This window comes from Candoia aspera, chromosome 3 (genome assembly GCF_035149785.1).
Source record: "Candoia aspera isolate rCanAsp1 chromosome 3, rCanAsp1.hap2, whole genome shotgun sequence".
Lineage (NCBI taxonomy): Eukaryota > Metazoa > Chordata > Lepidosauria > Squamata > Boidae > Candoia > Candoia aspera.
In genome coordinates this window covers 49,794,908-49,811,452 of record NC_086155.1, presented here as the reverse complement: position 1 = coordinate 49,811,452, position 16,545 = coordinate 49,794,908, and the positions used below count along the sequence as shown (strand labels likewise).

General features: G+C 40.2%; 1 protein-coding gene and 1 long non-coding RNA gene across 2 annotated transcripts in view; one reads left to right on the top strand and one right to left on the bottom strand.

The window, feature by feature from the left end:
- The window catches only part of NUDT3 (nudix hydrolase 3), a 37,148-nt gene extending 24,936 nt beyond the window's left edge, over positions 1-12,212 (bottom strand). Inside the window, exon 1 of the mRNA XM_063297625.1 lies at positions 12,088-12,212. Coding sequence (XP_063153695.1) covers positions 12,088-12,186 — 99 coding nt within the window. The 5' untranslated portion in view covers positions 12,187-12,212. The remainder of the gene's footprint in view (positions 1-12,087) is intronic.
- A 480-nt stretch (positions 12,213-12,692) lies between these two features.
- LOC134493235 (uncharacterized) lies at positions 12,693-15,547 on the top strand. Its single transcript, XR_010067569.1, has 2 exons — positions 12,693-12,779; positions 13,371-15,547. It is a non-coding gene; the product is annotated as an uncharacterized LOC134493235 (long non-coding RNA).
- Positions 15,548-16,545: the final 998 nt, after the last annotated feature.

Genomic DNA, 16,545 nt, shown 5'->3' with positions numbered 1-16,545 from the left:
TAAATAAATAAATAAATAAAACGGCCAGTTTAAAACTATGTTTTAAGGGTCACTTTGAAAGATAATAAAACTCTTCAAACTCAACTCTCCAAGGAATGAATTCCAAGAACTGCAACAGCAACACTACAGGCATAGTCCTTAGCTGCTATCAGATGAGCTCATCTCAACTGCAGACAAACATGTTCAGGAGATCTCAATAAGTGTGGAGTACAAAGAGAAAGAGGTGCTCTCTCCAGTATAATTTGCACCTGCCAAATTCCTTGCCTTTTCTGATTTATTTTTAAATTAAAGAAAAAAGAAAAAGGAGAGAGAGGAAGATAGGCCTTAAAAGGGCCCTACAGTAAAGGAAGGATGAGAGAAAGAGAAGGAAATAAGTGATGAAGACACTAATTAAAGGATCTGCTTAATAAAAGCTGAAATTAGGTGACATAATACTTTAAAATACAAAAACAGGCACTAAAATGAGCAATACAATGTTCAGTTATCCAGGGCTCCCCCTCACAAATCTGATCAACTATTAAGTGACATCAAAAGTAAACTTTCTGGAACTGTTTCCTCCCATCCCCCATAATGTAACTGTAACTTCTTCAATCTTTAAAGAACAGAAAAAGAATCTTAAGAATTTTTGAGAACAATCAAATTTTCACTGTTTTTCCAATATTTAAAAATGCATTGCATTCTGCTCTGGGCGCATGCAATCAATGCAACTTTTTGCATGTTTATCATCAAAGGAACAACTGAATCCTGAAATAACTATTCTAATTAAGTAGTTATTCAGCAAGTATCAGGTAAGAAATCCAGAATTATGTCCCACTGATTTGAACTGGTGTGTCAAGTGCACATTTAAGTTAAAACTAAATGTTTGAGCTAAAATACTAAACCTAATTTCACAGAGATCATGTTCCAGGTGAATGGACTGTACTGAAAAGCTCCACTGAGAAAGATTCAGACAATATTTTTTCAAACTTTCAGGTAAAAGAGTTTTCTCCTTTTATTTATACTGATTAAACTGTTCAAATGACTTTATGAGAGCACAACCAAGATTTATATCTTAAGACTAAGTGCATTCTCATGATTTGTCAACCAAGGGATCAAATGGCAGAGAGAAAATATGGATTAAAACTTTTATAAAAGCCCAGCAGCAAATGGCATAGTATAACAGAAATAAGTTTCATAGCTCTAAGGCTCTACTTACTAAAATAATAAAGAAGTATCTTTCTCAGCTAAGAGGTGAAAAGACTCTGCCACATTCCTCCTGATAGTTTTATCTATCATCATGAGACAAGATAATGATTTCAATTTATTCAGGAAGCTTTCCACTACGTGTTTTAATCTAATGAACAACTCTGTAACTACTCTTTTTGTTTCCTTTCTGTGAAATCTGCTGGCAAGTTTAAATTCAGATACTATGAAATTTAACTGTCAGGAACAGATTTAAAAAGGGAACATGAGAAAGTTTAACACTACTTTGCAAATAGTTCTTTGTAGGCAAAGTAAGAAAGGGAGACTATTTTACCAAAGGGGGGAGGGAAGCAATTGGGTGGTGAGATGAAACCATGTTCAATTTCTAGTAATAGTTAAGCAGTGGAATTCACTACAAAGCAAGATGTTCCAATTGTTATTTTCTTCTCAGAAACCATGTAGTCTTTAACGAGAACAAGCCTATGGAAAAGTCTCTAGGCTCACAACTCCTGAAACGCTGAACATGTAATAATAAAATACTTCCATAAAATGTTTTATGTAATGTAATTATCTTCTAACTCTACCCAGGGCTGACAACTAAGAATTAAGAGATTATTTCTGATAAGTTACTTTAAAAATCACGCAGACAGACATCAGAGACATACACAGTTGCATGCCAAAATTTAGGTATCCTCGGCCAAATGTTCCAATGAATTTCTAACTGAACAGAAGTTCTCACCCAGATTTTCAATAATATTCAAGTCTGGGAAATGTGAAATCCATTCTAAAACCTTTATCTCTTTCCAATAAATGTTTCATGGTTGATTTGGAGATATGTTTTGGATCATAATGTCTTCACTCACTTCACTCATTAGCTTTTAAAATATATATTGATATTTAGCCATATCCATTATGCACAGTATTTCTTGTGCTGCCAGCTGCCACACAAACCCAATAAAGCCACCCTGCACATAACAAGCTGTTGGCAAGCTGTTAGATGCTTCACTTTTTCCCTCCAAATCTATTCTTTGTGGTTGTTGCCAAACAACTGAATTTTAGTTTCATCAGTTCAAAGCACTTCATTCCAGAATGTTTCAGGCTTAGCAAGGGTTTGCTTTGCATGGTTTAGACAATGACTTTGATGAGATTGCAGAAAAGATTTTCTTCTGACAACTCTCTCGGCACACCACTGCTATACAGTATAAGCAAAGCTGTACTGTGTTGGCAGATTGCTAGGAAAGCCTTTGGCCCAGGAGAGATCAGAAAAATCACACACCAGGCATTTCTATAAAAATAATTTTATTTACAGAAAGCAAAACATATTTAAAAGCTTCTGCATTCTTGCAGGCTCTCAGTGAGAGCTGCTTAACTCTCTACATGCCTATACAAAAGGGAAACTGAAACTAAAACAAGTCCAGGCAAGTTCTTCCCCCCAGGTGCAAAAATTAACAACTGAAAAGGGGACAGTTAAATTCAACCTCTTCACCGGGCGAAAATGATTAGTTACCATAGTAACCTTAATCTGTAGTAGAAAACATTAACACTCCCCTTTTTATACTACAGAATAAGATGCAAACCAATTTTCTTTGACAACTCTGTCTTTCCATTCACATTATTTTAACATTATCTCCCCTTTGGTTTAACAGAAAGCTACCATCCTTCTTCCTGTGTATTTCCAAACCTAGGTTGTTATAGTTCCAAGGCTTTTTAATGTGAAAGGGCTTTTCATGCAGGCTTCAAAATCAAGCCTTTGTTTTTCTGTTGGTGTGAACAGCAGCAAATCAACATAAATGCACAGATACATACAGCCTTGTTTGTCTTTCTTCATATATGCACATGGATCTGCTTTTCCTTTTTCAAAACCAAAATTCTGCAGTTTTTCATCTAATTTTTGGTTCCAGGATCCAGCAGCTTGTTTTAACCCATAGATGGACTTCTGCAGTTCACAGACTAGATTCTCCCCTTTTTCATAGCCAGGGGGTTGCTGCATGTTTAATTTGTGGTCTAAATCACCATAGAGAAATGCAGTTTGAATGTCATAGTGGTGAACTGACATTCCTTTGAGTGCAGTAATTTTTAACAGTAATCTAATTGATTCTTTAGGAACTGGTGCAAAGGTCTTGTCAAAGTCTAAATCTTTCCTTTGAGTGAACCCTCTTGCAACTAACCTTGCTTTGTGTTTTTGGATTTTGCCATCAGCATCCCTTTTCAGTTTGAAAACCACCTGCAACCTAGACAGTGTTCATTGGGAGGTAGATCTACCAGTTTCCATGTTTTATTTTCTTTCAAGGATGCTAACTCCTGTTGCATGGCAGAATGCCAATTTTGTGCAATCTCAGGTGGTAAAGCATTCACTTGTTCTAAAGACTCAGGTTCTGTGAATATGTGAAAAGCCTTTACTGTTTCAGCCTGAAAACGTGATGGAGGAACGCCTTTATTACTCCTCTGAGATCTGCGAGGTAATACAGGGCTTAAATTTTGACTCCTATCACTTTCCTGAGAAGCATCTGTCTCATCAGACAGATCTTCAGTTTGCTTTTCTGGTTTAATGTCCTCATCAGGCAAAAGATCACCATCAGCAAGTCCTTGCTGTTCTCTTGTGGTGGTCAGATCAACTGGAGAGCTAGAGTTTAATCTCCCCCAGTTTTGTTCAGCAAAAGAAGCGCTTTTGCTAATTATTAATTTCTCTCCCATTATGAACCTGTAGCTCCTTTGGCTTTGTTCATAGCCAACAAAGATGGCTTTCTTTGTTGTGGGGCCTCCTTTCCTTCTCTGTTGTTTTGGAATATGAACCCAAGCAGTGCTACCAAACACTCTAAGATGGTTTACCTTTGGTTTCACACCAGAAAACAAATGGAATGGAGTGTCCTGAATCACAGAGTTATACAATCTGTTTTGTACATAACAGGCAGTAGATATTGCCTCTCCCCAATACTTAAAAGATAAATGTGAATCTTTAAGCATGCATTCCATCGCATTTTGCAAGGTTCTGCCCTTTCTTTCAGCAACACCATTTTGCTGAGGGGTGTAAGGGTTAGAAAGAATTTGTTCTATCCCCTTTTCCACTAGGAACCTTTTGAATTTGTGAGAAAGGTACTCTCCTCCTCTCTCACATTGGAGTGCAGATACAGGCCTAGGGAATTTTCCATTTGCCCATGTCACAAAACCTTTAAATTTTTCAAATGCCTCATCTTTGTGTTTTAAGATGTAGATAAATGTGTATCTTGAGAAATCATCAATGATGGTCATTGCATACCTTGCTTGTCCAAGACTTGGAGCAAAAGGACCAATAATGTCAGAGTGTACAATTTCCAAAGGTCTAGTTGTAACTCTGTCACTGTGCTTACTCACAGGAGCTTTTAGTGTTTTGCATTCTTGCAAACTACACAATCTAAGTATTTGTCACAGGGTTTTATCTTTAGGTCAGCACATAGCTGTGGCATTTGTGCTATATACTTGAAATTAGCATGACCAAATCTCCTGTGCATCAGGTGTACACATTGGTCATAATATGGCGTGTTGCCAACTGCAGCCTTGCAGCTTGGCTTCCTTGCATTTTGCACAATGTACAAGGAGTCTTTTAATATACCAGTAGCACACAATTTTCCATTTTTACGTATCTCACAACCATTTTTCTTAAACGCTATGACATACCCTGTTGCAGCCAATTGTGCCACAGATAAAAGGTTTGATTGTAAATTTGGCACATACAACACACCTTTTACAGTTTCTCCCAAGCAGGATAAATACAAGTCACCTTGTCCCATAATTTTAGTCACAGACCCATCAGCCAAAGATACACTTTGTCTTTCAGTTTTAGACAGTGACACAAAAGAGCTTTTACAATTACATAAATGACAATTGGCCCCAGAATCTAACACCCATACATCAGAATTACCCTTCTCAGCAACCTGTGCAATTTGGGTTGTCTGAAGAGCCTTCTTCTGTGTTGCCCTTGTGTTCTTCTTCTCTGTCTTTCTAGTCTTGGGTCTCAAGGCACAGTCTTTCTGCAAATGTCCAGCTGAACCACAGGTGAAGCATCGCTGGCTGGCTAGTGCTGTGGCCTCAGCTTCCTTTCCCTTCTTTTCCCTTGCTTTCTGGTACTGCCACTTTCCAGAAGAGATGGGGGGGGGGATCTTTCCTCTCTCTTCTCCCATTCAGCAAGTGCTGTGTAACATATGATGGGGTGAGGTCTGCTTCTTGCATAGCCTCCAGGGTACCAATCAGTGTGTCCCATGTTTCATTCAGTGAGGACAGGAGGATATAGGATTTTGTGAGAGGTGTAAATTCCATTCCTCTCTCCTGCAACTCAACAAACAGCTGCTGAATATAATGCAGGTGCTCAGGAAGGCTATCTCCTTCTGCAAGGTAGGCTTTGTACAGCTTTTTTGTCAGGGTAACTTTACTCCCTGCTGTTGCCTTTATATACAAGTCTCTTAAAGCGTCCCAAAGTTGCTTTGCAGACTGCATACTTCGCACGTGGACTAGCTGATTGTCCTCAACTCCCAGGATAATGGTGGCTCTAGCCCGCTCATCCTGTCTCAGCCATTCAGCACTGGGATTTTGGGGGGGTTGCTCACCAGTTGGCAGCCAAAGATTCTCTCTGTGAAGATCCATCTTCAGGGCCCAATTCAATAGTTGGTCTCTGATAGGCTCTCCAGAGGCATCGCTGAGGGCTGGGAGGTAGCCATGGCTTCTTCCTTCTTTTGCAAGTCACCTCAGCTGGCTTCTTTGTCCTGTAGACCGGCAGTTGCTGGAAAATCTCCAGGTGGCTCCAAAGAAAATCTTCACAGGTCTTTGCTACCTGCCTTTAAATTGCGCATGAGGTGTGGAGCTGATCACTCTATTCTCTCTGGGTTTTACTGGGCTGTTTACTGGGCCCATAACCTGTTGGCAGATTGCTAGGAAAGCCTTTGGCCCAGGAGAGGTCAGAAAAGTCACACACCAGGCATTTCTATAAAAATAATTTTATTTACAGAAAGCAAAACATATTTAAAAGCTTCTGCATTCTTACAGGCTCTCAGTGAGAGCTGCTTAACTCTCTACATGCCTATACAGAAGGGAAACTGAAACTAAAACAAGTCCAGGCAAGTTCTTCCCCCCAGGTGCAAAAATTAACAACTGAAAAGGGGACAGTTAAATTCAACCTCTTCACCGGGCCAAAATGATTAGTTACCATAGTAACCTTAATCTGTAGTAGAAAACATTAACATACTGTGACCTGGAGGTACTCCAATATTAACTAGCAGATCCTTTGTATTGATTGTGGTATATGTTTTGCAGATCTGATCAGTATGGGGCCAGTTCTAGCAGAAAATTTTCTTGATCTTCCATTGCCTTGACTTCAATAGTTCATATAATTTCCACTTAAGAATTGAAATTTCTAGCTGGAAATGTAAGATTTTTTTAAAAATCATTCCTGTTCTTTAACAGTGAATTATCTATATTTTCACTTGCTCAAACAAAGGAGACAGAACAACCATCTCCAACCTGAGAGTTTAAAACAGTCAGAATACTTTTCACCTGCGGAATTGTCTTCTCCTGGCTAAGTAAGGCCTAACAAGTCAATCATAGTTTAAGCATCATCATCATTTTGCTCTTTCAGATTTTCTTCATATGCTACAACTGTTTCTCTCTCTCTCTCTATATATATATATATATAGTTTAGTAAGGATAATATTTATTGAATAATAACATTTGTTAATTCATTAGCAAGGACCAGTTCGAAAATAATGCAAGGGACAAAAATCTTAGTTTTCCTATGTTATGAGAGTACTGTAGGGTACAAAAATTACCAAAATTAACATTAAATGTTTTTAATGTGGAAGAGTGACAGTTAACCCTCTAATGAAAACTGAAAAAACTATCTGACTTTTACATCTGAACAATTACTAAAGACTGCAGAAGAACACTGAAGGTACATAAGTATTCTGATACACTTATACCATAGAGCAGCTGTTTGCTCCCAAATCCTTAAAATGTATTTTTAATTTTAATTTGAAACAAACGATTAAAGGCAAGGCTCTAAGACCTGCACAGAATTTTTCATTCTCTTGCATGATGAAGTTTCTCGTTTTATGTATGTAGAATATTGCTCAACAGAAGAAATCCTTTGAAAAAGCTCAGATACAAAGTTCTTTGTGTGCTGCTAAGGTAGCATCTTAAAAGGAACTGAGAAAAAGAGGCTCTGATCGTCTTTGAGGTATACACAGAGTGTAGTGTTTCCTACTATACAGTCTGGGGCTAGAAACGTTTCCAAAGCACTAACATTTCTGAAATGCTACTTTGTGCAGGCCATTATCCCAAGTGCAAAACAAAACGAGCTCATCTCTGTATATACTAATACTAAAAATATATATTTAAATGCATAACGCTATGGCAACACAAAATATTAATAGCTTGCTGAATACTATAAGGCAACGTATGTTAGCACCCATTCATCCCAAAGTAGAAGAATGTCATCTTCTGGTATTTCTGTACTACACATAATATTTAGGTTTCCTAACAAAAGTAAATACCTCATTTTTATTCTTTCTAACCTAAGAAAATGTTGAAAAGAATTAGGTAAAGGGGCTCATTTGTCCATTTGTCTGTCAGCAGGGTAATCTCCAAAGATGAACAAATTGGATCAAATTTGGTGCAGACAAGCCAGTAAAAGATAGACTGAGTTTGAAAATGGGTTTGATCCAGCTGGGGGCTTGGGAAAAAATTATTCTAGAAAAAAAAAAAAATCCTCCAATGCAACCCTATGGAATAGGTATTTGGGCAATAAGGAGTCTGAAAAAATCCTAGAACCCATTATCTTTGGGCTTTCACTACCATGTTTTTAAATAATGAAACAGATCCAGAAACTTCAATGTTTCAGAAGCTCATCAGAGTTTCATTATTTACATTTTGTACAAAATCAGATGACTGTACATCTACTGCAAATTATGCATATCATTAAATATATTTTATACCATTTCCAACACTGTAATTATTTTATATACAAATGCATGCATGTGTTCAGAGAGAATAAAAATGAGGGAAAAAACAAGGGCAAAAACAAACCAAAACCATCCAACATTCATACAAAGGTGGCCTGGAGAAAGAGATAGGTCTTCAGCTGGTACCTAAAAAGTGTTAATAGTTGGCACATTACTTTATCAATTTCAGGGGACAGAGCATACCAAAACTAATGTGCCTTTTGAGAAAGCTTACCTATTAGTAAGCACAAGGTACTCTGCATTTAAAGCCCACACAGTAGTTCCCCAACAAGCTCAGTGATCAATCAGCTCTGTACTGCAAAGGCAGTCCATCAAGCATCCATTCAGGGATCATACTTTGTGAGGAGAACCTTGAACCTGCCTTGGTATAAGGACCGTATTACATTGTACTTGGTGTGGCTCACTTCTAAAGCTGTTAATTATAACAAGGTAGAGGACTCTTCTCCACAGTGGTTCTATCTCTGGAAAAGGTTTTCATTAAGGGATCATCAGGTTGCTTTACTATAAGCCCTGGAGACCACTCTGTTCTCTCTGGCCATTCATTAAATGATTCTAATAGCGATAGAGTGTTGTTTTTTTAAAATAATTCTGGGATCTGTACATTTATAACTGTTGGTTGCTGTTTTTATTTTTGAGGCAGGTCATTTATTATGCTAAGCTGTAAGTGACTTAGCAGAATGTTAAGACTGCTCTGGTTTTCAAATGTTATTCAACATCTACATAAAACTGGTCAGAGAGATCATCAAGGGACTCCACTTTAAAGAGAAAAAAACCTGAAATTTATTACCATATTCATTTGCAAGAATTCTTTTTTAAACTGATTTTAGGTAAAAAAGACTATCAACTAAAAGTACTGATACACTAACCCTTATTTTTAAAGTGCCAGATTTGTCCAGTTACATGTGTTTCTCTGCTCAGTTATACACTACCATACACTTAAGACCATTTCTTTCTGTAAATGCTTGCCCATGCATATCATTCAGTATGCATTATGTACTCACACCAACTGAAATGCAACAGATGCCCAGCAGGAGTATAGCTTGCTTGTAGAGATGGCAACATTAAAAGTGTCCTTCTCACAAACTACAGGATCAAAAGCTTTTGGAATTAACTGATTTTATGGGTTTATTTTTTTTCTGTTGGTGCAAAGTTATTTCTTTTCTATTACTCACAATACTATTTTCTTTATCTAATTGTATTAGAGTTTGTATATTTTCCTATATTATTATATTTCTACTGGTGTTTGTCTATCATTATACCAGTTTGTAGTTTAATGTTTATTATGGTGATGAAATAGTATAAGTTCCATTCCTAGTTAACTGAAAATAGTGTTTAAAAAGTCATATTAAAACATTTTTAAAATTAATGCTGTGATTTTTAGTTTGTATACAGTACATCTTAGAAGCTATCCTAGATCGTAACATGATTATTTGATAATAAATTATTTATTGTGTTTGACACAACAGTTCAGGAACTTTTAAAATAGAACATTACTTATTAAGTGCAATAAATAATATCAAGCATAAGACAATAGATAACATGAAGCACTTCTAAGTGTTTCTTCATGCTGAACCCTATTTTCCACTTCATTCCCTACCTAATAATGTTATTCCCCTTCCTTCCAGTTGCAAATATGATAAAGATAATGAACTTAGACAACAGTAATAAAAAAAAAAAAAAAACCAGATACACTTGCACCATGTAACCTATTAAGGGTCCAGGCACCTTATTCCATGCGCTATCAACTTGTAGGTACAGGAAACTGCTTTGTTTTCCACTGTTTTGCAGTGCCACCCTGCAGATGGCCTGCAGGTGCACAATCAATTTCAAGCTTCTGACTTTGGCCTACTGACACAATCTGAGCTGCTACAGATTGCCCAGAAATCTTCAAGAGACTACTGTATTTTCTGCTCTAACATTTCTCAAACAGAACAGATACTTACTTATGCAAATGGGAATGAGAAGCCATAGAGCTACACTCTTTACACAGAACTTCTGGGAAGATGTTAGTTTTACCCTCAACTCTACTCTAAAGCCATTATATGGCTGAAGCCAAGATGCTCTCTCATTCTCATATCCCAAAGTGCAATGCATAACAATACCTGACTTACTTTAGAAAGTTATTCTCTAGATTGAGACATAGTGCTTCACAAACTAACACATTAGTTAAAATATATGCCACAAATTACTTTATAATTAAATTATATCACTTTTCTGATCACATTCTTATCAGAAACCAGGTGTTTTAGTTAAATATTGCACTCCAAAATACTGCAACATGTTGAATTCTATACAAGTACGAATTAATGTACAGATGTATTCCTTCAATGAACATAAAGAAAATGGGTCAAGATAATCAAGTCATGTTCCTTTCAAATCCATCTATTGGCAATTTCTGACAAATACTTTTTTTGACCTGGTCTCTTATAAATCCAGAGCTAAGTTTCTTTCTTGCCACTTTATGTAATGTGCTCAACTGACCATGGAAGCAGCAGATCTGTGCTAAATTTCACACACTGTACCATATTTGTTTATATCACCCTTCACTGATGAAAGTCTTTCATTCTGCAGGCTTTTTTCCTTTGGGAAGAAAGACTTTCTCCCATTAGTATGCTAAACTCACTGACTTTCTTAACTATACTTTCAAAAATATTCCTACACTTAAGAGAGTTTATTGAAAAGGTTCTAGATACCAAGAGGTATTATTATTTTTCCTGTTATTCTCATTCTAAAAACCTTACTCTTACTCCATACGAGTGTTTTGCTGGTTGCTATTTCTGATTTTTAACAGCTATAAGCAAGCACAACTTTACTATAAAATGTTGTGTATATAATGGAATCAATTCATTTGATGTTTTACATAATTTTAGAAGAAGAAAGTATTCCTGCTCCTCACTCAAGCAGTCTTTGCCATTCTGCAGTCTACTTGTGGCATATGTGTAACAACCACAATTTTAACAAAATTTAACAATAACAGTAACAAATAAAAACACCCTTTCCTCTTTAGCAAATTCTAATGCCAGTATTTTCTATGCATCACCCCCTTGCAGACTACAACCAAAGTATGCAATACATCTGGCAGAAAGCCAAATGAAACATATAGGGCTTACTGCATCAATATATAAAGAACCATACTGCATATTTCTTATTCTTCTTAAGAACACAATTATAATTCCCTGATAAATGTACCTCCTCCCTTATTTCTCCTGGGCAGATGTGTAACTTTTCTGAGAAACCGTGGGCATTTGTAATAAGTCATTACTCCCACAAAAAGCCTTACAGTATTTAGCATTAACACAGTATCTTACTGTACTGCAGGAGATCAATACTGTCCACAGTGCGCACATTCCCTCGATGAGAAAGGGGGGAACGGAGTACCGTCTTTTACAGAGTGCCGTTTCACCCAAAAGTATTTGCAGCTCTCACAAACGATTCACAAAGGGGAGAGCGCCAAGGACTGTTGTGAGTCACTTCTCGCCTAGTAACAGCCGCGTGTTCTCGTAGTATTAGCCACCAAGGAACTCCGTCCGTCACGCTCTTACTAACTGCAGCATGCATCTGTAAGAGCCGGACGGGGAAAGGGAACTGCTAGCAAGCTCGGGCCGAAGGGGCACTGAGAGACCATTCTTACACTCCCTGCTCAGCCGACTAATTCTTCGGGACCAGCCACCCTCACAAGCTCCGCCCCTCTCCCCATCCTCCGTCCTTCGGCGAGTACCACCCAGCGTCTCCGCCCCCCATTTCCCCCCGGTCAGAGCCCTCCAATTCGTCAGACCTCCCCTCTCATGTCGGGTGTCCCGTTCCTGCCGGACACCGGCGTTCCTCGCCTCCTCTCCGCCCCCCGCCCTTCGGCAGCACCCTCGCCACTTCTCTCCTCCGGCTCTCCCTTTCCAACCTAGCCTATGCGCGGCTCACCGACCTCCTCCTCGCTCTCGTTGCGGAAGCAGAGGCAAGCCGCCCGTTTCTTGTATCCGTCCCCGTCGTAGGTTCGAGTCTGGTTGGACTTGAGCTTCATCATCTCTGCTCGGGGAAAGGGGTGGGAAGGCCCACCAGGGAGGCAGCAGCGAGATGAGCCGAGAAAAGGGTGTCGGCTCCGCACGCGGGTAGGTTGGAGTCTCCCTGCCTGAAGGGGGCGGGGGACCCGCTATCCCAGTGAGTCTCTGCCTCCTCACACAACGGCCGAGAGGGAGGGGAAGCCCCCTCTGCACCGCTACTCGCTACAAATGCTGCCGCCGTCCACCCGCCGCCTTGTTCCCTCTCTCTGCTCTTCCAGTACTGGCACCGCAGCTTCTGCCAGCGTTTCGGCCACCGCCGCCAACGACGACGACCGCGGCGCCATCTTGGGGCATACTACGTCAACGGCGCAGAGGCAGCGGGTGGAGAAAAGCGCTGCCCAGAATTTCTTCTTCAGCGCCTACTACGCAAGCAGCGTAACCGAGGATTGGGAATCACTCGCCCCTTTCCGCTCCGGACACCCGTTGCAGAGCGTCTCCCAACGCGAGGCTTGAGCCCAGCCGCGCTAAGTCAGAGTGTCGAGAACACGGGGGAGGGCTACCATATGTGCTCTGCTGCCGTGGAACTCTTACGCTGTCGCCGTACGCGAAAACCACAGTAAGCAAGACATCTGGCGTAGCGTTTTGCCCAGGGCCGCAGATTGAATAGCGGGGCTGCGCAAACCGCGCACCGCGAGAGAAACAATGCCCAGCTTGTAAGAAGCAGCGGCACGCCAAATGCGTAGAGAGAAAGAAGTCTTGTTACAAGCTTCAGTAAAGAGGAGGGAGGGGTAAGGCGGCTTCAGATAGGCTTAATTAAAGGGTGTCTCCTTTGGGGTGGCAAGAAAAAACGAGAATGGCCCATTTGTAGTTACTATCAAAGGAATGGACACTTCGTATCCCGGCGAGTGCCTAAATCTTCTGGTAGCGTTCGTGGGGAAATCACATTTTCCGAGCATTCAAGCTGTAAGATTTTGTCACTCACAACGTATAATGTCCCCGCCCTGTTCTGCTCTCGTACCTTTACCGTAAGGGTACCCTGAAGCAGGTGGGTTCATCCTGATGAATGTCAGTGATGGGGCGGGGGTGTCTGCATACAGTACGGGGGATTAGTTCCTTTATTTAAAAAGTCGCCTTGTCTGGCCCCAAACCCTCATAGAAACATAACCTCTTTCTCTTTCCTTGACATAAGATGGCTTTTCATTCTCAGGTGAATAGCAGGAACACGGATGTGCTGCTATGAGGACAGAGAAGGCAAACTTCCTTCCGAGTTGACAGGAATGGGCTCTGCATACAAGATGTCTGCCAAAAGAAAAAAGCCTTTCCTCAGCAACAAAGTTAACCTCTGCCCTGTAAAGGAGCAGGTGACAGCAGTGCAATATAAGCCATGCATACCCTGATGCATGATGGCTGAAAAAGAGCGAGATATTGAATAACATGCATAGCTATTTTTTCTTAACCCATAATCTGTGATAGTTAATTATCTCAAAATTTAATGAGAGCGCCAATATTTTACTTAGGTGAGAAAGGAGCCTTATCTGAGCCAGATGTAGTTTCCAATGCAGGACTCAGCTCAGAAAAATGCGAACTAAAGTGTAAATGCAGAGTATGCGTGCTAGCTGCCCTGTTAATGGGTAACTTGAGACCCAATATATGAAATTAGGCTACTTCTCTTTTACATCCTTAAAATTGTATTACTATATACACTTTTTGAGGAAAAGCTGCCATTAGAGCTTGCATCTGACTTTATCAACTGAATTTGCACATATTTATCTGAAAATAAAATTCACTGAAACTCATTTCCTGGGTCCCACCAGATGGAACTCTCTAGTGGATGGGACCCATAACGTGCCCCTCCTGCCGGACCTGATAGACGGGTAGATGTAACTGGGGAGAAGAGGTCCCTCAAATAACTAGTCCCATGCCATGTAGGGTTTTAAAGGTCAAATCCAGCACCTTGAATTGAACTTGGAAGCAAACTGGCAACCAATGCAGCTTATGGAGCAGGCTTAACATGTGCCATTCTAGGGGCAAACAGCAGCCCACGCTGCTGCATTTTGCACCAGTTGAAGCTTCTGGGTACTCTTCAAGGGAAGCCCCATGTAGAGTGCATTACAGTAGTCCATTCAAGAGATCACTAGTGCATGAGTAACTGGGAGTAAAACCTTCTGATCCAGGAAGGGGCACAATTGGCGCACAACACAAAGCTGTACAAAGGCCCTCCTAGCCACAACTGCCAGAGCAGTTGTTGAGTCCAGAAGGACCTCCATATTGCACACCAGGTCTGTTTAGAGCAGTGCGACTCCATCTAGCTCCAAAGATGGTAAGGCCCCAGATCCAAAAGGCCCTAAAACCCAAAGCCACTCAGTCTTGTCAGGGTTCAGCTGAACCCTGTTGTTCCCTATCCAGACTCCCACAGCCTCCAGGCACAGGGACAGGACATCAACAGCATTGTGTAGTTTGCCAGGGGCATGCTATATAATTGAGTATCATCAGCATACTGATAATACCTCACCCTATGGTGATGGATTATCTTATGTAAATGTTAAAACAGTGGAGAGAGTACTGAACCCTGCAGAACCCCACATAGTAGGGGGAGAGAGTAGGACCTCTCACTCTCAATCAACACCCACTGGTATCAGTCCCACAGAAAGGAAGAGAACAGAACAATACAGTGCTGCCCACTCCCACCCCACAGAGCCAATCCAGAAGGATACTATGGCCTATGGTATCAAAAGCCACTGAGAGATCAAGAACAGCCAGGATGGTTGCACTACCCCCTTCCTGCTCCTGCCAGAGACCATCTAAAAGTGTGATCAATGACATTTCCATCCCATGCCCAGGCCTGAATGCTGACTGAAAGGTGTCCAGATAATCCACTTCATCCAGGATCCACTGAAGCTGTTGCTTAAGAGGTGGAGGAACAATTCCCTCTCAAGGAAGAATTCACCACTGCTAGAACCTAACCACACATCACCCCCAGTGCAGCCTTAGCAGCCAGGTGGGGCATGGATCTAATGAGCAGGTGGCCAAGCTCACAGTCATGAGGACCCTGTTCAAACCACTCCCTGATAACAGGGAAAGACTGTGCCCCAGACATCTCTGCAGGACCTGCTTCAAGGCTGGCATCAATGAATTTAAGTGATTTTGTCCGACAGATGCTCTGCAAATTCCTCTGCATGGCCTTGTATGTGAACTCCTGAGTCCTCTTTATCCGAAAGGGCTCAGGTCACCCTAAACAAGGCTGCCAGGTGGCTATCTGCAGACACAATAAGGGTGGAGAGGTATTGCCATAGTTGTACATTTTTTGAAAGTATATGTTGGATATGCTCTCAAATTAGTTGCATGAGACATGTTGGGATTTAATTAAAAAAATATCAAATACAATACTTTTTTGTAAGCTGCTAATGCTAGAAGGACCTGACTTCAAGTATCAATGCCAAGGCTTGTGTTGGAGTTTCAATTTGAAACATGAAACATTTTGGGTTCAAAGCATATTGCACTTCTTCATGACAAACTGTTGAACTGGCATTTAATTTTAGTTGCCTGCATACCTCTAGTTATTTGAAAATACATCCCAGTGAACTGAAGAATGCTTTGGAGTAGTTGCATTATGTTTTATTAACAATAGAATCACATTAGAATTCTGCTGTGTTTATGCTGTTGCCATGTGCACATTGCTGTCTCCACCATGTGCAAACTACAGATGCTTAATGGAGGAGGATGCTTAATGGGAGAGGATTGAAAAAGCATCTCTAAAACTTTACAAAATGCACTATTGTACCTCATTATAGAGGTTTTTTTCCTCAAAATACATACCCACTTCCCCTATTCTTTGTTCTTGATAAGAAAATAAATCAGAAATACAGGGTACTTTTCTGTCCAGTGTATATTAAAGCCCATTCACAGATGGATCTCTGTGGTACAAACGATCTGTTTCCCCATTATGTTCATACAGTACATTGTAACAGACTGTTACAAAATATCAGCAGTGAATCACATCAAAGCTATTAAGGGCCCTGAGCTAACCATGCTGCTTTGTTGGCTGGTGGTGACCAGATATTTTAAACAGACCCTGTTGCTGAACAAAATTCCATACTTGGTAAGTAGTACAGTTTAGGAAGAGTTGTGGGTCTTTTTTGTTCGAGAAATTATTTCTGAAACTATATTGGTACAAGTAACTTCAGGATGCCAGTATAGCCATGTGAGTTGGTTTTTGTTTCATTGAGCACATGCTGTAATTTAAAAAGTATCTGATAAAAATATAGTTTATTTTAAATTACATCAGTGAGACTATAAAGCAAGTTTGCAAAAGCTGTCTTGATAGAATGATTTGCACCCATTCAGACTTGGTTTCCACATCAACAACAGAGGCAACTATCAGT